A 20,716-nucleotide genomic window follows, 5' to 3' on the forward strand; every position below is an offset into this window, starting at 1 on the left:
ACCAGGAACTCCTAACATTTTTAGTTATGTACATTTTCATTACTTTAGTAAACATAGTTAGGAGTTCATGGTACTTCGCCCTCGACATCTCAAACGCACACACACGCAACTTTTACCAGCTTATCAATAATATTCTTTACTCACAATCGCAGAACCAATACGAGCAACAAATAACGTCGACGGTAGCGTCGACGCTGGAGCTGGTGGTGCCTCTGATGGAGCACCCGAGCGAGGTGTTCCTCGCGCAGCTGGAGGAGGACGCCGTGAAGCTGATCCTGCAGCGCGGGCAGCTCGTCATCGCCGCCTGCATCGCGCTGCTCGCCGCCATCGTCAACAACCTCACGCGCAACTACAAGCTCATCCGGGACGTGTTCAACAAGTACCACGGTACGTCACACACGGTCCTGCTCGATTTTATGTCAGGTTTGGTGCGGAGTTATCGTCATTTATGTTTTACTGGTGAACACACAGTTATCTTTTGATTTTGAAAACTTTAAACATCATTGGCGCTAAGCTTTTACCTATAGTGACTGTCTGATCTTTACACTTGTCGAGTCTGTCATTGTATAGCTTAAAACTAAATAAATTTACGACTCCGCCAACCTGTAAAACATATAGTTATCGAACCTGCTTACAATATTTCACGACAATCGATGGCTAAATGCAACCTGAAGAGGAGAACGGCCCGGCATAAAGAGAAATATTTGAGAGAAAAATAAGTGCCAACTTATTTTTCTCAAAAATGGACGGCAAAGTCGACTTTGCCGTCTAAAAATTGGGTCGCGAAGCGCGTGGTTTATGGTCAGTCAAAACTTAAAAAGTTAAAAACATTGCAGTCTCGATTTTGGGACTGCAATGTTGCATACAAATTCCATTATTTGTCGAGTTCCAAACTTTTTAAAAGTTGAAATGGCCATATCAAATGAAGGCACAGGCCCATGAAACAGCCAAACAGATGATTAGTACCGCGACTATTTAGTTGTCTCAAATAGGTTGGCGTATTTTCGGCAGAAAAATACACTTCTATTTTTTTATTAAAAAAAATAAAAAGGCGGCAAGGGCTTTCTTCTGTGAAAATATATACGTAACAACGTTGCTTTTGTAAAATATTTCTATGATATTTATATTTTTGCACCATTTTTGAGAAAAGCACTATATATGACTCGGCTGGAAGGCTACTTGCTGGCTTCGGATTCAATTAAACGGACTCCCAAGGTCGTCCGTTTAAAACGAATCCTCAGCCTGCAAGTACCTACTTCCGAGCCTCGACAATAATGTACTATTAAAAACGTTTTAATGAAAATACTTATATGTTTTACTACTTTATTTGGATAGACGATAATTACAGCAAGAATATCCTCTGTTTTCAGAAGCTGATTACTTGCATTCTATTCTGTCGAAATACATCGTACAAATTCTACAAACTAAAACAAGACTTCATTTTAATCCTTTAATTATAGGAATCCTTCTGCAATGGAAGTCGAGTTGGCAGAGGAACCCTGACATAACGCGCACCCTGCACGCGAGACCTCAGTTCCGGAGGTCGCTCTTCATCGTGGGCCTCCTGTTGCGGTATTTCGACTTCACGGACCCCAAAGTCATTGATGGCCTTGCAGTAAGTTACATTAATAAGCAGCAAACTATATTTAACCGGTTAAGTACGAATACGAGTATCTAACTTTTTTATGGCTCTATATATTCGACTTTTGGTGTCCCATAATCTAAGTTCAAGTTCTGAATTTATTTATTCTTCCAGATTGACATCAAAGAACAATTGTTCACAACGTTGATGTTCTTTGTGGGATTGGAAGATGAGGATTTCGTGTCTCACACACTTAAAGCGCTGGGTTCCGTCTGCGTCAGGCATTACGAGTTCATGCTAAGACCGGAACTGAAAGAGTTCTACCACCAGCTGCTGACTTCTGACCTCGCGCCCATAGAAATGAAAGCAGACGTGCTCAGGAATGTCGAAATGTATTTACAAGAGGAAGAACAAAGAATGATCAGACAGGACAAAGAATGTAAGTTTAAAAATACTTACACAAATATTTAGTTTTTCTTTCAGTAACAACCGTGTGTCAAGAACTTTGCACAGTGTGCAAAAAATCGTGTAAAGACATATAATTTTATTTAAATCTGCGTGTGTCTCTTCGTTAAAATATTTTCTGAAAATAATTTAATTTGTTCTAATACTTCTAATAGTATTATCTATTCTATGTTGTCAGGGTCGAAGCGATCGAAGCTAGAGAACCTGAAGGAGATGGGCGACGTGTCGTCGGGCATGGCGTCGACGGTGATCCAGCTGTACCTGAAAGAGATCCTCGGCGCCTTCCTGCACCCCAGCACGCTGGTGCGCTCCAGCGCCATGAAGGTCGTCCAGCTCGTGCTGGCGCAGGGCCTAGTGCACCCCGTGCAGGTACACACACACCTCTACACTCTACTCAGAGATACCACACACTAGCGTCGCCTGGCGTCGGCGTCTAGTCAACTCTGGGGCTGCTGCTCGACAGTACTTTCCATAGCACTGACTAGATGGAAACACTCAGAAAACGCTAGTGTCCAGGGTCTCTTAGTGTTCCACCGATCTATCTAACACTGTTAAAACTTGAAACTTTCTTCGTTCTCTGTCGAGTGACGATCACTCCGTCAATTGTGGTTCTTGCAACTGCCCCTTATTAGCCACATATTAAACCTCATTTATGTGTAATTAATTATTAACCTGTAAATTTGTTACAATACGGTCAAATTCGGATTAGGAATCTTATAAAATTTGTAGTTGCGAATAGGAATATTACTCAAAACTCTTGAGTAGGGGGCGCCACTAGCATAAACAGTAAACAAACCTTGATGCATCATTGTCATATTTATTCGTAAACAATAATCTGTGTCAAATAACTGCTTACGGCACGGTATATATCAGTTACTCTATGATTTACAGTTTGTGTTAGTGCTGCACTCTGGCGGCAGAACATTTCAGGAATTCGCATTGTGTTAAATTCACAATTTACCAAAGTAAACTGAGATAATAAAAAATAAATTTCTAGGATTGTATTACTGTTTATCGCTGGCTATTTAATAACTAGTTATTTATTTTCAGATTGTTCCATATTTGATCTGCATGAGTACTGATTTAGAAGTGACAGTATCTCACACAGCGGACAAAAACCTACAAGAAATAGATAAGAAATACCCCGGATTCATCCATATGAAGGCGCAACTTGGCATCAAGCTGTCTTATCAGTTACAAAAAATAATTCAGACCAGCGTCAAGAATGATGTCATTCGAGGTTTTAGGTAAATTGACAATCATTCAACATTTATGAAAGACTTGATCAACTAAGAAAAGTTACTAAACTTACTAATGCCATTTCAGGAAAAAAGACCAAGACGAACTACCTTCGTCTCTGAATGGATTTTTATATTCATTACTACGTAATACACGACCGCAAAGGAGAGCGCTGGTTCTATCGTTACTTAAGCAATTCGACGATGTTTCAGTAAGTACCCATTCTTCAGTCTATTTCCAATATACTCGTGTAACATATTATTAAAATTATCAACACTAGACTACCTAAGTAAATATTGTATATTTTAATAAATTAACTTGTTTCCAGACTGCGCCTTTGGATCAAATGTTGTACCTGGCAGATAATTTGAGTTACTTCCCGTATCAAGTACAAGATGAACCGCTTTTTATAATTCATCACATCGACATCATCATATCTACATCCGGATCAAACTTACTACAAGTTTTTCGTGAGGTAATTTAATACATTTTACTAGTTTCGCCCTTAGTGGTTTTATGAATTAATTTGTAAGTATTAAGTTTTTCTGCTAGCCCGTACTTTGAGACCCCTGACTTTGCGTCACTTTGAAAGTGGCAGTAGTTTGTTTACATTAATTCCGTGCGAATAGTTATGTTATGATAACGGTATAAAGCCCTCGTGACAAAACCATCACCTCTGTCAGGCGTGGCTCCGCGATTTCGTCGTTTTGCAACAGGTAGCAACAAGTACATCCGTCCCACACCAATGTTAGTGGCTAGCCATAGGCGCGCGTGACACTGTCGCCACCTAGCGGCCATATCTGTCCTAAACGTAACTGACGCGTTTTGTTAGAGAGTGAATTTTCTGTACCTATAGGTCGTTTTTTTTAGCATTAGAAAGAACTTGCAAGAAGGTAAGCGATCTTGACATGTCTTTTAATTGAAAAACACTTTTTAAAATTCAAAAACTATTACTTATGAAAGCAGAAGAATATAAATGATCGTATTAGATTTATAATTGTTACATATTTGCCGTAACTTATTTTTAAAATGTGTTTTTCAATTAAAAGACACTTCAAGATTGTTTACCTAATTTCTAATGCTAAAAAAAACGAACTATAGTAATTATTTATTCTGTGCCTCTGTCGCAGGGTCTGGTGAGCACGAGTACGGAGGAGAAGGAAGAGGAGGAGGAGGACGAGGAGGAGGCGGAGGCGCTGGTGGCGCGGCTGCCGGAGTGCACGCGGCCGCTGGCGGACGCCATGCGCCAGGCGCGCGGCTGTCTGCTGCTGCTAGTGCTCAAGCAGCACCTCAAGCAGCTCTACGGCTTCACCGACGCGTCAGTATCACTATATTTTTCATTTAAGGCCCATTTAGATGGTGCGAGAACTCATTACATTGCGGTATTTGATTGGTCGGCTGAATTGTATGTAACCAATAGTCCTCAATGTAACTAAAATCGCATCGCACCGTTTAAATTAGCCCTTATTTAACCCCTGGGGTCTTAGGGATCAGGGGTCTAAATTTGCCAGCCGAAAAACGACCTCATGAAATTTGTCATGTCGAAGGCGATGTCGGTTCGGAGGGACTCAGATCAAGGGGTTAATGGAAAAAAACAAGTACTTACAACCATTATGAGTGTGTTTCATATCCTGGATACTGGTTAGGAAGAAACCCCTAACGAGTCGGTTAAAACTTCAATTTTAAGAAGAAGGACATTCTGTTATCGGGCGTTGCTATTTTCACAAGGTTTTATCTATCTTACTGAAGGTTCTTCATAACCAATTGTACAGTCAACGGTAAAAATATGGGTGTAGACAACTTACTCAAAAATATGTCCCATAGTTCTTAATTCACTGATATAAGAGTTATAGGACATATTTTTGAAATGATTTGTACACCCATATTTTTACCGTTGACTGTACAACTGTGCTGTCTCTTGTCGAATGTAGCATATTTGTTATAGCAAAATCAACCAGTACTCGCCGTCGGAGAGCGTGAAGGTGTACGAGAAGGCGATATCGCGGCGGCAGGCGCCGGTGTTCGAGCCGCGCGCCACCATCGCGCAGCTGCGCGACGAGCCGCAGGACCGCGAGCTCGACGAGCGCGGCCGCCGCCGGCTGGTCGACGACTACCTAGAGGTATGTACCTATGCCATACACGTGGCTCTGACGTACACGCCGGAGAGTTTAAGGTGGCAAGAGTGGCAGAGAAGGCAAAAAAAATCAAAACACAAGTTATTATAGCCACAGAATAAATAATAGCACTAGGTACAGAAGATTCACTCCAACAAAACGCGTCTGTTACTATTAGGACAGATGGCGCGGCTTATTGCTAGCCAACAAAATTGTTGTGGGGCGGATGTACTTGTAGCTAGCTGTTGCAAAGCGACGAAATCGCAGAGTGAGCCACGCCTGGTATAGCCTACAGTTTGGAATAGTTTATTGCTCCTGTTACAGGCTACACCTGGTAGGTATAGAGAGCGTGGATGGACTGTGAAGTTTATGCTTCCAATGTAGCATTTAGTTCACAAGATAGCAGAACCTACTTTACTATGCTCAAGAAAACGTACGAGAATGGTATATGGCCGCACTTGCTTTGGCAATGTTTATGATTCCGATTCAGGCCACAAGATGGCAGACCCTTGACGCGTATGGTCCCTATAAATTAATGTGGAAAAGACCACGCACTCAATGTGAAATTTTCAGTGCTATTTTAATTTTACTTTTTTCATTTGCGTACTTGTATTTCATTTATACATTTCTGTTGCCTCTTTTCAAACAAATCTAGGGCCTATTGCTACGTACATATTATTGTACAATCTTGTTAAGCTCATAATTTTTTTTTAATTTCTCGCAAACGAACGGTACAATTTCTTCTGTGCAAAGGTTCGTGCTTCGGCTTTGACAGCTGAAGTAGATGCGGGACGCTCTACGGCTTCTTATGTTATGCATTAATTCTGGTTGTTGACGTTTGACAATTCACACCACAAGGACGACGATGCATTTATTTCAGCTGTCAAATAATGCGATCGATATTTTGATAGTGTTACGTACGTGTGCTGGCTTGCTAGCTAGAACCGAACTGGGGGTACCCGCAGATCTTCTCATCTACCCACATGTCAATATATAACATGCCTTTCCCTCTGGATAGATGACACTTCACTACATTTTAGAATTTAATATTGAAAGTCAGTTTTGAACTACACTGTTTATGCACTTAACTATATTGTTCACTTATACCCTAACATGCTTTCATAGTCTTTTGTAATTATTTAGTAACTATTTAACTATTGGCTATCTGCACTATAATGTTCATCATCTCCACTATCAGACTCAACGTCTGTACTACCATATTCTTGAAGAGCTATCTTTTTCAAGGATGGTCTGTTGGACGGTGGGCTTTCACTCGACCGGGATCGCTTGTTACTGTTCAGTTCATTTCTAGGCACTGTATCATCCGAATCCCGTACTAAACACTCTTCAGGACCTTTCACACCAATCATCTCTGCCCACTGTCTCGGTGGAGGGATTCTTATTGTGCCAAAACCCTCATCTTCTCTTTCTTCTTCCCCTTGTTGAACTTCTTTACTATTACTTGATGGTCTTGCCTTGATTTCAACTTGTTTTTCTTCTTCTGTGCCACTTCTAGTAAAACCAAGCATCTGGTTGACATGTCTAATAAATAATTTATTTCCTTGTTTAATTTTATATCTTAACACTCCAATCCTTTTGACTATTGTTCCTTCCAACCATCTAGGCCCAGTTCTATAGTTCCTGAAACAGACTGTCTCTCCCACTCTAAATTCTCTCACACGTTTTGTTTCATTTTCCTCAATATCTTCTGTCTCCTTTTCTTGAATCGAAAGGGGGTGAAGCCTATCAAATGTAGTTCGGAAACGTCTATTGTTCAGGAGTTCCGCGGGTGTCTTACCAGTGACAGAACTGGGTGTTGTCCGCAAACCATACCATATCTTTTGCAGTCTGGTTGACCATGGAAGATGTGGCATCTTCTTTAACTTCAATTTTATTGTCTGTACCGCTCTCTCCGCCTGTCCATTGGAGGCAGGATGATATGGAGGTACCAGTATATGTCTAATACCATTCTGTTTAAAATATTGACTTATCTCTTCTGACGCAAACGCTTTTCCGTTATCGCTCACACCATAGTGAGCACTGGCAGCCCTTGTTCAGCAAATATCTCATCTAACTTATTAATTACCATACTTGAACTTTGCTCATTAACTATTTTGACCTCCGGCCATTTTGAGTACGAGTCAATTAATATTAAGAAAACTTTGCCCATGAAAGGCCCTGCAAAATCAATATGCAGCCGGGACCAAGCCTTTGGTGGGGTAATCCATCTGTGGGTCACTTTGGCTGGCATATTCCTTACTTCTCTACAAGTCTGGCAATTATGTATCAAGCTCTCTATATCTCTGTCGAGACCAGGCCACCAGAAGTAACTCTTTGCTATTGCTTTGGTGATGACTATACCATCATGATTGCTATGGAGCTCTTTAAGAACGCTTAGCTTCAGAGGCACAATCACTCTACCTCCCCACAATATACAATCATTGTATTCTGTTAATACATCCCTTCTTACATAATAATCTCTATATTTCTCTTCTACTGTACTTGGCCAACCATTGCTAATCCAGAACATCACCTTTGCTAATATACCATCAGTCTTACTCAATTTAGCCACATCCTTAGCCGTCATCTGTAACTCAACTGGTGTCTCATTGAGCAACAAAACATTCACCTCTTGCAGCTCTTCTTCTATTCCACTGCTTTCAGGACCGGGCCATCTACTTAGGGCATCAGCGTTCCCAATTTTTTTCCCTTCAACATATTGTAACTCATAATCGTACGAGTTTAACAATAAAGCCCATCTTAACATCCTGGGTGATATCACATTAGGTATTGGCTTCTTTGGGTCAAATATACCCAAGAGTGGTTTATGGTCCGTCTGAATGACTATCTTACGGCCAAAAATATATGAGTAAAATTTCTGTACAGCAAAAATAATAGCAGCAGCCTCTTTATCAATCTGCGAATAATTCCGTTCATGAGAGCTCATCGTCCTGGAAGCAAACATGATTGGTCTCAAAGAACCGTCCTCCATCCTGTGTTCTAGAACCGCACCAAGACCGTACTGCGAAGCATCACATGTAATAACCACTGGTTTCTTTAAATCATAATGTACTAATGTGTTCCCGCTTCCCGGTAGTCAACATTCTTTTTAAAAGACTAAAAGCTTGTTGGCAATTTGGTGACCATACCCATTTGGCTCCTTTCAGCAATAACTTGTACAGTGGTTCTGCTACAGTTGCTTTCTGTGCTATAAATCTGTCATAAAAATTCAATAATCCAAGAAATGCTTGCAACTCCTTTACATTTTTTGGCGCTGGCGTCTCCATTATAGCCTTGGTCTTGTCTCCACAAGGATGCAGCCCATTGGCATCAATCACATGTCCTAGAAACTCCACGCTTGCCTTCCCAAACTTGCACTTCTCCTTGTTGACTCTCAGCCCGGCTTCCTTAAGGATCTGTAATATCCGTTGAAGTCTGTCACTGTGTTCTTGTATTGTGCGTCCGGTGACCACAATATCATCCAGCAGTACCGCTGCTCCTGATACACCTGCCAATAAGTTGCTCATCATCCGCTGAAAAATTCCAGGACAGGCTTTAACCCCAAATGCTAATCTTTTACACCTAAATAATCCCTTAGGAGTATTTAAAGTCAGTAATTTTGAAGTTGGTTCATCAACTACAACCTGGGTGTAAGCTTGCTCTAAATCTATCTTACTGAAAATAACTCCTCCTTGCAAAACCGCAAAAGCTTCATTTAAAGTTGGCAGAGGGTAAGTATCAGTCTCAGTAGCCATATTCACTGTGGCCCTGTAATCCCCACAAAGCCTGACTTTCCCATTCTTCTTAATGATAGGTACTATAGGGCTGGCAAACTCAGAATGACTGACAGGTTCCAAAACATCTTCTGCAAATAATCTATCAATCTCTTGTAACACTCTCTCTTTAATTGCAAACGCCACAGGCCTACACTTCAAAAATTTCGGTTTCGCTTCGTAGACCGGGAGATAGTGACACATTTTACTGGGTCATTTCCCAAGTAACACACAAGCAGGATAATAGAGTAAAATTATCATCTTATTCAAATTAAGATTGCATAAATTTTGTGTATATGCGGTGGAAATTACTAAATTCGGAATAAGAAAATATGTGGGCCTAGTGGGGCCTTTATACCAATAAATGCTGAATAAATTTTGCATAGTATCGGTTTTGCATATTAAAGCTGAATAATACTTATTTCTTACACAGTTACTTAGACATTATTCAGCTTAAAGCATTTGTGGTTACTAAAAGCTGCATAATAGCAGCATTAGCAGCAATTAGCTGTATATATTCTGTGTTGTATGATTTTAAGCAGACAATATTAAGAAAAATGTGATAGTGGCTACTAAATGCTGAAAAGAAGCGTCGGTGAAGACTTTCAACTGTATAAAAGCGGTTGCAGTTTCTGTTTTAACGCTAGTTTTTGAATAAAGGTGGACGCTATTACTGGAAGCTGTAATAAAATCCACATATTACTTGTTATTCAGTAGCTGCATATATGGGTTAATTATGGCTTTTATTGACATAACGGACGCGATTCTACGGCGGCCGCTAAACCTCCTAATTTTATTTAGGCGTCGCTAAACCACTTTGCTATTCTATGAGCAGCTGTCATAATCAAATGACAACACCAATTTGAATCTGACGTTTCTTAATTTAGGCGGTCTATTCAATTTAGGTTTAGCTGCTTAAATGCTATTCAGTACATGTCTTTTTTAAACAAAAACATAGAAACGTCAAGCTAAACTGACTAATTTTAGCGGCGAATAAAATAGTCCCGTTTAAAATACGATAACACAAAAAAGTCAAGTTTTGCAGAATTTCTTTTTCGAAATGGATGAAGAATACGTCATAGCTGCTGTGGTGGCCGAAGAGAGGGAGTATGGCGAGGGCGAGGGTGAAAAAATTTATTTGAAGAGGTTGCGAGACGAGTCTAACCCATTTGACCGGTCCGAGCGGAAGTTCCGTAAATTGTTTAGGCTGTCGCGGGCCATGGGCCGTCACGTAGTGGACACTCTGTGTGAAGGCGATGCGCTACGAGCGGGGACGGTGCCACCACATTTAAAGGTCCTAAGTGCACTGAACTTTTTTGCCCATGGCAGCTACCAGACTGCTGTGGGAGAAATTAATATACTAGCTCAAAGTCAGCCAACAATAAGCCGCAGTCTGGCAGATGTGTGTCCTGTTATTATAGAAAGGTTGACCCCACAGTGGATCAAATTCCCAGTGACCAGACTGGAGAAAGACAGGGCAATGCGGGAGTTCCAGGACAATTTTGGAATGCCATATACATTGGGTGCGGTAGATGGGAGTCACATCCCTATACACAAACCCCCAAATAACCACCCTATAGCCCCGGGTAATATTTTCTACAACAGAAAAGGGTTTTATAGTATAAATTGTCAAGTGGTGTGCGATGCCACAGGTCGGATCACTAGCGTAAACCCTAACTTTCCGGGTTCAACCCATGATGCTGCTGTTTGGAGGAGCAGCAATGTGCACCAGCACCTCGAAGGGCAGTATCTTCAGAACCAAGCGATGGAGTGGCTTCTTGGGGACAAAGGCTACCCACTTCTCCCGTGGCTGATGACACCTCATCCTGACCCAGTTGCCGAGTCACCAGAGGCAAGATTTAATAGGTGCCATGCACAGGCGAGAGGGGTCATAGAGATGTGCTTTGGAGTATTAAAAAACAAATTTAGATGCCTTCATCGCCACCGAACGCTGCATTACAGTCCAGAAAAAGCTGCCAAAATTATAATATCATGCTGCACAATTTATAATATGATTAATGAATTAGAAATTAATCATGATTCAGACAGCAGTGACGATTCTGAGAGTGACGAAGACATCACAGATCTAAGTGAAGTAGAGGAGGATGATGAAGAACAGAATGATCCTGAAGATCTCCCACAACAACCAGAGAATGATGTCAATTTTTTTAATGAAGCCCGTGGACGACGTGCATTTTTAATTAATAGATTTTTTAATTGATTAAAACATCAACTGTTTTTTTTATTTGATTTGTCGGCCTGTTTAGCCTAGTTGGTAGTGACGCTGCCTATGAAGCTGGAGGAGAGAAAACATTTGTTCCTGAGACTTGGATGTTTTCTATATATACATGTCTAAAATATATCATCGTCTAGTACCCACTACAAGCCTCATTGAGCTTACTATGAGACTAGTTCGACTTGCGTAAAAAAATGCTTTGTAATATTTATGTATTAAAAACAAAGTTAACACTATCATAGTCTTTTATTACTTATTACAATTACAGTTTGGTACATTCCTTCATAACTTATAGTTTAAGTAATATTTTGAAATAAATCTTGCCATCTCTGTGTAAATTAAAATGAGCCTTAAGGCAAATCAAGTTATTGTTTTTCGCTTATTAGGATATGCCTAGAAAAATATTTGAAAGCTGACAAAATGTTCTACATTCTATACTGGAAACAGGTTTTTTTTGGGAAATTTAGACCCATTTGCGGAGCGATATTTCATTCTGATAGCAGTATATAGGTAAAAGTACTGCTATCAGTCTATACCGTCGAGTTCATTATGAGCATTTCCAAGGTTTCAAACATAAATGTACGTAGTAAGGTACTAAGGTATATCGGTCACTGCGACGTGTTTGATATTTTGATGTCATGGCGTGTGAGTGCCACCTATTTGTATTTGACAGAGCGTTGAAAAGAAAAGATTACAATAAAATTAAAATGAAATATCGCTTCCTTACAAATAAAACAAATTATCAATATACAAAATAAAATTACTAAGTATTAACAAATCATTACTGCAGCCTACAGGTCGAAACGCACAGAGCAGGCGCGGCACGGTGCGGCGCGGAGGCGGTTTTGCATTTTTGATCTTTCCGAAACTATCGACTGTCATTACTGCTTCATTTTTTGATAGGACGTCCCCCGGACCGCGTTGGCTTCACCAAAAAACCGTCTCCGCCACGCAACGACGCTGTGCCGCGCTCTGTGCTTTTCAAGCTTACATCATGAATTTAGGGGTCAAGCTGACCTCTCAGGGTCGGGTACTCTTAGGTTGTTTACCTCCTAAGAACCCCAAACTGACAACTAAAATTCCGCTCCATGCAATCTACAATGATTTTAGAAAATAGAATGGCCTACTATTTTCATTTATAGATAAAATGTTTCAAACATAACAATTTAAATAGATAAATTTGATTTCTGGGCCACTTCGTACGTTGTCACAGTGATAATAATAAGAGATCTCTAACAGCTTCAAATTGATTTTCACTGTGACAAGGTACGAAGTGGCCCAGAAATCAATTTGGTCGACCGTACTTGCAAAATTGCAACTCTATTCCGCTTGTTGTTGGTAAATCAAAATGTCACTAGTTTTGCAAGTAAACGCTAGTTTTCCGCTTCACTTTTCATACGAACGTAAAAGTACGTCGTTCTCAATTGAAAACAGACCATCAAAGTCAATAAAGATTTGTAGATATATTCTAAAAACGAGTACATGTGGTTTGTCAAAATTTTGTAAAGATATGTTGTTTCAAACTAAACGGAGAATACATTTTGAACAAAAATCATTAAGCTTAGATATGTAGATTGACAACCTCCAATTTTAGCAAAAGCTAGCAAAGCAAAGGAATATTCCCTTTAGAAATATGTGTACAAACATTTAATGACTTGTTGGCTCGTCTTCAAATAAGAACTATGTTTGTATGAAAAGTTGGAGCGAAGAGAAGCCCGAATAAGGGGAGGGGTCAAATATTTTCATACAAAAAATAACAATAAATATCGCTAACTTACTAAAGAAACAACAAATTGGATGGCTCCTACTGTTACTCTAATAGATCTTCGTCTAAATATTCTACCGACTGCCCACCACCATCATTGTTCTGTAAACCACCATGGTTCCTAATAGCCGAGGAAATGGCCTCCCCTGCTACTCTGATGGCAGTGGCTAAGGTCTCTGCTGCCTGTGTTATTGTAGACCGGAATAATTCATGATTCCGGTCTAATGACCCTTGCAGTAATTCTGCTGGTTTGGGCCGCGAAGGTCTTTTCCGCTGTCGTCGTTGCGACGAGGTAATAAATGAGCGAGGAAGAGTACGTTCTGGCCTATGAGAACTCCGCAATTGGGCTGAAGATGATGGAGGTTGAACAGCAGCAGATGATGGCTGGACAGCAATTGGTGGCTGGACAGCACCTGGTGGGTGGTCAGCGACTGATGGCTGGATAGCAATTGGCAGCTGGGCAGCAACTGGTGGTTGTTCATCAACTGGTGCCGGTGTTGAAATTTCAACAGAACCAACCTAAAACAAAGTGACAAGTGCATAAATTTATACTTTATTTACTCGTATACTTAAAGAAGTAGAAAAACCTCGACATTTTTATTTCAAAGTTTAATGTCTCAAAAACATGGCTAAGAACCATCTCCGCGATCAAGACTTTTGATTAAAAAAAACCACACTCAAATCTGTTCATCCGTTTAGGAGCTATGATGGCGCAGACAGACACACACTTACACAGATACACATGTTTAATTTACCTTTGGCTGAATGTATCTCGTAGAAAATCCAAAAAGCCACTTAACAGTTTCTTTATAAGAAAAAATATGAAAATTATCCACTGGGACTTAATCGCGTACAAGTGAAACTGTAATTCAGTTTTCGCCCGCGTAACTGGCTATTACTAGCTGCGCCAGAGGCGCGCACCGTATCGTGCCAGAACGGATGGATGTATTTGGCGTATAGTGTTGGGAAGCCTAAGGTTCTGTAGGTGATGGGTGGATGGATGTCATTCTTTTGTTATAAAATGGGTGCTGACCCTTACTGAGTCTACCAAGAGGTGGAGGTTATTGCCATCATAATTGTATATCCTAAGATCCTAAGCTTTATTAACCATTTGAGGTGCTACAATCCAAGTTAAAATCAGGACCTACATCTTATTATTTAAAACAAGTGCGAGTCGGACTCGCGCACGAAGGGTTCCGCACCACAATGCAAAAAAAAACAAAAAAAGCAAAAAAAAAACGGTCACCCATCCAAGTACTGACCCCGCCCGACGTTGCTTAACTTTGGTCAAAAATCACGTTTGTTGTATGGGAGCCCCATTTAAATCTTTATTTTATTCTGTTTTTAGTATTTGTTGTTATAGCGGCAACAGAAATAGGTACATAATCTGTGAAAATTTCAACTGTCTAGCTATCACGGTTCGTGAGATACAGCCTGGTGACAGACGGACGGACGGACGGACGGACGGACGGACGGACAGCGAAGTCTTAGTAATAGGGTCCCGTTTTACCCTTTGGGTACGGAACCCTAAAAAAAGGTGACTTACTAGTGGAGTCTCCAGATTGGTAAATCCATCCACTGCAGCTGTTCCTACGACCTCCAAAACCTTAAGTTCTGTGTCTGTCAGTGGGCGGACTAATGCAGGACCTCCACCAGTGCCCTCCGTTTGATCTCTGTATTTTCTGTACTTAGATTTGACCTTCTGTGTCCACTGCGACCAAATCTGCAATTATAAAGGAATTTTACGACATGTAATTTGAAATATGTAGAATGTTTTCTGTGCTTCTGGAAGTATATGAACTCAGGCAACCTTTTTATGTTAATAAATTATCCCCCATAAGCTCGCCTCTCCCCTCCATACAAACATAGTTTCATTCTCATTTTTAAGCAATAGGCAATAAGTATGCTAGATTTTTATGAAACTTTGTGTACAGTCTTAACCTGTCGGATCCCAAGACTCAAATCTGAGCCACAAAGGTTAGTGACCTTTCATACAAACAACATTTTTTTTGTATGAAAAGTCACTAACCTTTTGTGGCTCAGATTTCAGCCGTGGGATCCGACAGGTTAATCGAAAATATTGACGCGGAATTAGCGAATGTAATTAATTAAAAAGTATGCGATGGCCTTAATGGCAAGATCTTATGAGCACACATATACATATTTTTAAATTTGATTTACCCCCTGATATTTATGTTTAGATTGTATAATAAAAAATATAGCAAATCAATCAATTGCATGTACAAAACTTCATTTCAGTCAAGAATTTTGTTTTATATAAAAATGAGGATATAGCTCTATGTTCATAAGGCAAGGTGAATTCAGCCAAGTTTCAAACTTCAAGAAAGTTCCAGCGTTACCAATATAAACCAACATTTCTTTTTCACTTCATTTAAATTACCCATCACATGATGCTTGTGTTTTGGGCTCTAGATGTTAATAGGCAAATAGTATAATTTAATATCTTCAAACACAAATTCAAAAGAATTTATTTTTTATTTGTTATTTATATTTAGGAGTACCAACAGCTGCAAAAACATGATATAGTCTTAGATAGTAAAACAAACTAAACTTTGCTTTGTTATTTACACTGGTTCTACCTCTAACCCTCTTGTGTGGGATCTTGAAGCATTAGAGAGATAATTCTCATCTGTTCATATTATTCAGAAGCCGATACAATTTATCACATGACCTTAAGACAACTGACACATTTAATATTGCTCCCATGTAACATGTACTTGTGCCTAGGTGCACGCTAAAATCAAGCTTAAATTGAAAAACCATTGGCTGCTCGGCCTGTTTAGCCTAGTTGGTAGTGACACTGCTAATGAAGCTAGAGGTCCAAGATTCGAATCCCGGTAAGGGCATTTGTTTCTGTAGTGAGCAGAAACATTTGTTCCTGAGACTTGGTAGTTTTCTATGTATTTAAGTATATATCTATTAAATATATCATCGCCTAGTACCCATAACACAAGCCTTATTGAGCTTACTTAGGGACAGGGACTAGATTGATTTGTGTAAAAAAATCCCCTAATATTTATTTATTTTATTTTGATTCCAACAGTACTTACACTCTGCCACTCCGCCACTGTCCTTCGACATCCGTGACTATTAAGAGTAACAGTTAGGGCCGCCTAAAATGCTGCCACTTTGGGGCTAGCCGTATTTCCTGAAAAGATACACATTTTACCCATACACAAATACATACAATAAAAAAAAAACTTCATGACACAGGTAGTTGATTATAACAAGGTCATTATCATTAACATTACAACTAAACCAATATAAGCCTAGTCAAATAGACCAGTGGGATTTGTACCAGGTGCAAAGGTGTCCATCACTACACAAGTAACATTTCCAATAATTTGATATACAGATTGGTCTTGCCTACTCCTACAAATTATAGTAAGTTGATCTTCCAAGGCTCTTACAACAGAATTTGCAGCTGTTTTCGTGGGTCTGATTATTTTAGCAGCTTCAGTTTCAGCGCAGTGGATGCGGTAAGGCGTTGTCGTTACGGTGCTGTGGCGATATTTGTACGGTACCTAAACTTCTCCATTCTCGAAAGTGGTAACCGGAGTTCTGCGTTGGCGTTACATTCAGGTCCCATGGAACACGAACGCAGAACGCCGGTAACGGCTCTAGAGTCGACGGCTAGAACGAACTCGAGACACAATTTGAGATGAAGAAAAGAGGAATTCATTTCTTCATCTCAAATTGTTTTCACCTTATGTCACATCATATTAGTAAATAAACATGCTTACCTCTTGCTAACATCAAGTTAGCATGGAGATGCTCTACGAGCACCTCCTGTTGCGTTTTATTGCTCCGCTTTCGCGACACCGACATTTTCCACGTTTTCCACAAACAAAACCAAACAAATTGGAATACAAACAAGTTTACAAACTTCTTCGTACTTGACAGCAGATTTTTTTAAATGTTGCCTATTAAAATTTGATTAATTATTTTTAATTACATAATTAAAAAGTAACGTTTTAGTGGTCTAAGGTGTGTACACTAGTGTTAAATATATGTAATGGAATAAAATTCATTAAATTATCATATTTCACCCAAAAGAAAATACGATTTCACAGTTTTTATACAGATATCATTCATTCATTCGTTCACTTATTTTTTTAAAGTGGCAACACACTCAATTCAACTTAGAAATTTTAGAATCCGTCTAAAATCTGGCTAAATTTAGTCAGCTTGACGTTCTGGAATAGCACTTGTTAAATCCGCCGTCTAAAATATGATTAAAACTTAGACATTTTAATTTTAGGCTATTTAGGCGATGTGCACGTAGAATCGCGTCCAACGTCTGAATAATAAATACTAAAACAACACTTATACTTAAGTTATAGCGATTTTAGTACACATATACTATATTTTCTTGCTAAAAGCTGCAAAATGAACGCAATGAGAAGCGCTATTCAAATTACTGCTTAGTATCAACAAGTGCGCAGTGGAGAGGGTTCCGTAGCTTTATACACGGTCAACAGTGCTACTTGAGTCTGATTGCTTTGAGCTTGAGCGTGTTTTTATTTTATTTTGAACGCATCAAGAATAATCATATTCATAATCATATTCTTTAATCCAACCATTATTTAAAAAATCGAGGTTTAGTTTTCTTAACAGTTCTCTTCGATTGGTTATTTTACACAATATGCATAGTCTTTTTTAATTAGAGATGCACCGGATATCCGGTTACTATCCGGCCACTATTTTACTCTCCGCCGGATACCGGATAGTGACCTTCTATTCGGCCGGATACCGGATAGTAACATTGCATGATTTCGGAGTAAACAAATTGGATTTAAGAAACAGACACGGTCATAATCGTACTTGTTTATTATTTTAAAACAATTTAATCATTCCACTGACTTGCACGCGCACTCATTTCGAACCTAGAAATTCACTAGTTCACTAGGAAACAGGTAAAACCTGCAGAATGCGCACCTGAAAAACCGAAATGTAGGTATAGTTCCGCCGGCCGAATATCCGGCGGCCGGATACCGGCCAGTGTCCAGGCCGGATATCCGGAATCCGGCCAAACAACTATCCGTTGCATCTCTACTTTTAATGACGTAAAACAATTGCTAGTTACCATCGTAAACACTGTTAACTGACCATTTTCATACCTTACTGCAACGAGATAAAGTTTACCAATGGCCATTTAAGGTTGTTGTCAGTTGGCAAACAATGTGTCAAATGCTAGTTATTCATATTGTTGCATTAAAAAGTTGTAGACTGGACTGGGTATGAGAAAAATAAAATAATCACCCTCATAGCGAAATCGATTCTCCTGTCGATTTTGAACAGACTGTTTTTAGTTTTCAAGTGGGTCTACTCATACCCATCCCACAATGTACTCGTCTCGTACTCATACCTAAACAATACTGCCCATATCAAACTATACTTAATTGTACTCATACCCGTGATACCCGCTACTAATATGAATGAATGAATGATATACCCTCACCTTCGCACCTATACCATATTCATATTCATACCATACTCGTAACCATACCACTCATACTATATACATCTTCGTACTCACGTCGTACATCTTTGCGTTACCTTTACCTACTACATATTTGTCGGAACTGATAACGGAAAAAATAACTGTGTAAACTGCCGTGCCCCCAGATTTATCATATAACTTATATATTATATCGCGTTTATAATATTAGTGGGAAGTAGGATTGAATATTGCCCGTGTTACATACCTATAATGTTTTATCATCAAAGTAGTGAGGATCTATGTGGTTTTTACTATTTGTGTATAGAACCCTAATAGGCTTTAAGATTGAGAAAACAATTACTATTATACTGATGTTATTCAAAACTTGTTGTGTTAAGACCATTATTATCTAACATGTTGCTTAGTAACGCGAATAATGTGAATGCTTATTCAGAAATTAGCACAATAATAGCTGTGGCAGCAGCTTATATTCAGCACAGTCGGACGCCATTACGGTTGCTCACTTTCTAACCTCTACAATTATATAGGAATTGAAAATGAACTGAAAAACCCATTTTATTCATTTATAAAACTAGTTTTATCGTAGCATAACTTGTTAAAGTACATTTTCTATCACTAAAACATCTAAACACCGGAGAAAAATTACAAATTTAAATGTGGAGTAGTAAATTTTCTATATTTACTTTTGAAACGGTGCATTATTTACGCGGCGCTTTAAAATTTTAAATAAAATGTATATATATATTAACAGTAAAGTCGCATGCGCAATGAATTTGAAGTTATGTAAACATCAAATAAATATATGGGTGATGTCCTCCTTATTTTGTAAGTTTTCACTGCAGAAACTACACTTTGACACGAGTTCACAAATTAAAATGGAAGACAAATCATTGATTTAACACAAATATCTGAATATATTTTCTGTAAAAATGCACTTTGGAACCAAAAGCTTCATAACGTGTGAATAACTGATTCATTGTGTACAAAGCTGGATAACTTTGGTTTAAAAGCGGTATATAAGCTTTTGACAGCCTCTATATAAGTGTTATTCAGCGATTCAATGTGTGGGCATACACTTATATAGCTATTACATTACTGTTATTCAGAAATAAGCGGCGTGGGCACTGCCCACTTTGCGCCCAAACCTTCTGTATAACGTCTGTATAACGCTTATTCAGCTGTTATACAGCTACCTTATTCAGCATTAAGTACGGCATGCTCTATTATTCAAACAATATTCAGCTACGTTGTGTTACTTGGGTTGTACCAGTATGGCGGTTCGTCAGGGGTCTAAGTACGTAATGAAGGAAAGAAAAATGATGGTCATAGCGCTGGTACCGGCGGCCCAATCGCGTGGGCGTTAGTCGAACGTGTCGGATAAAATACGAGTGTCGAACGATTTGTTCCACAAAAATCCTCGTATTTTCCGGTAGTCCATAAAAAAGAAGTAGGCGGTAGCCTAATGCCATACTTCTCCGGTGTGACTTACAGCCCGCCATACTGAGGCGAACACATTAATAAAAAAAAAACAATTCAACCATTTGTGCCAAGCTAATTTTTGCACAGGTGATCATCGTCGAGCAGCCATTCATGGACATCACCATGCCATACTCTTCGGACGGTTCCAAATGGCCGCCATACCGCCGCAAGGGAGTTAATTTTTTTTTTTGCTAAACGATTTGTACCAGTATTGCATTTAAATTTTTGGAAAGTATTTGAGAAAATGAGACCGTTATTATAATTGCCATACTTATAGTAGGGGGAAAAAGTGCTGCCATACTTGAAAAACTTATTTAATCGACACGTTTCAAAAATACGCCTATGTATACGTAAAATAATTTTTTACAGCATGGCATCATCATATTCTGTTTGTTTGGATACAATTATACCTAAAAAAAAATATTCCAGATTATAACTACGGGGCGGACGACTGTGAGACTTAAGCCAAGACTTAAAACAAAAAAAAAAATTTTGTCGATTTGTACCAGTATGGCATTTGGATTTTTGGAAATTATATGATGCAATGTGACCATTATTATATTTGCCATACTTCTAAT

General features: G+C 39.2%; 2 protein-coding genes and 1 long non-coding RNA gene across 3 annotated transcripts in view; 2 read left to right on the top strand and 1 right to left on the bottom strand.

Annotated features, from left to right (window-relative positions):
- Positions 1-20,716, top strand: part of LOC134665508 (nipped-B-like protein) — a 36,353-nt gene that overhangs the window by 13,047 nt on the left and 2,590 nt on the right. Inside the window, exons 19-27 of the mRNA XM_063522483.1 lie at positions 153-387; positions 1,461-1,615; positions 1,757-2,021; positions 2,226-2,416; positions 3,098-3,294; positions 3,374-3,497; positions 3,615-3,761; positions 4,417-4,604; positions 5,232-5,406. Coding sequence (XP_063378553.1) covers positions 153-387; positions 1,461-1,615; positions 1,757-2,021; positions 2,226-2,416; positions 3,098-3,294; positions 3,374-3,497; positions 3,615-3,761; positions 4,417-4,604; positions 5,232-5,406 — 1,677 coding nt within the window. The remainder of the gene's footprint in view (positions 1-152; positions 388-1,460; positions 1,616-1,756; positions 2,022-2,225; positions 2,417-3,097; positions 3,295-3,373; positions 3,498-3,614; positions 3,762-4,416; positions 4,605-5,231; positions 5,407-20,716) is intronic.
- On the top strand, positions 9,938-11,507 carry LOC134665585 (putative nuclease HARBI1). Its single transcript, XM_063522554.1, has one exon. It carries the CDS (start codon positions 10,234-10,236, stop codon positions 11,392-11,394), a length of 1,161 nt encoding a protein of 386 aa, XP_063378624.1. The 5' UTR covers positions 9,938-10,233; the 3' UTR covers positions 11,395-11,507.
- Positions 11,637-17,485, bottom strand: LOC134665197 (uncharacterized). Its single transcript, XR_010098342.1, has 4 exons — positions 16,939-17,485; positions 16,246-16,343; positions 14,721-14,897; positions 11,637-13,693 (listed from the first exon to the last, which is right to left on the bottom strand). It is a non-coding gene; the product is annotated as an uncharacterized LOC134665197 (long non-coding RNA).

This window comes from Cydia fagiglandana, chromosome 6, assembly GCF_963556715.1.
Source record: "Cydia fagiglandana chromosome 6, ilCydFagi1.1, whole genome shotgun sequence".
In the NCBI taxonomy this organism is placed as follows: domain Eukaryota; kingdom Metazoa; phylum Arthropoda; class Insecta; order Lepidoptera; family Tortricidae; genus Cydia; species Cydia fagiglandana.

Bases quoted from the DNA above. Each gene is read 5' to 3' on its own strand.
- LOC134665585 (XM_063522554.1), top strand. From the start codon at position 10,234: ATGGATGAAGAATACGTCATAGCTGCTGTGGTGGCCGAAGAGAGGGAG.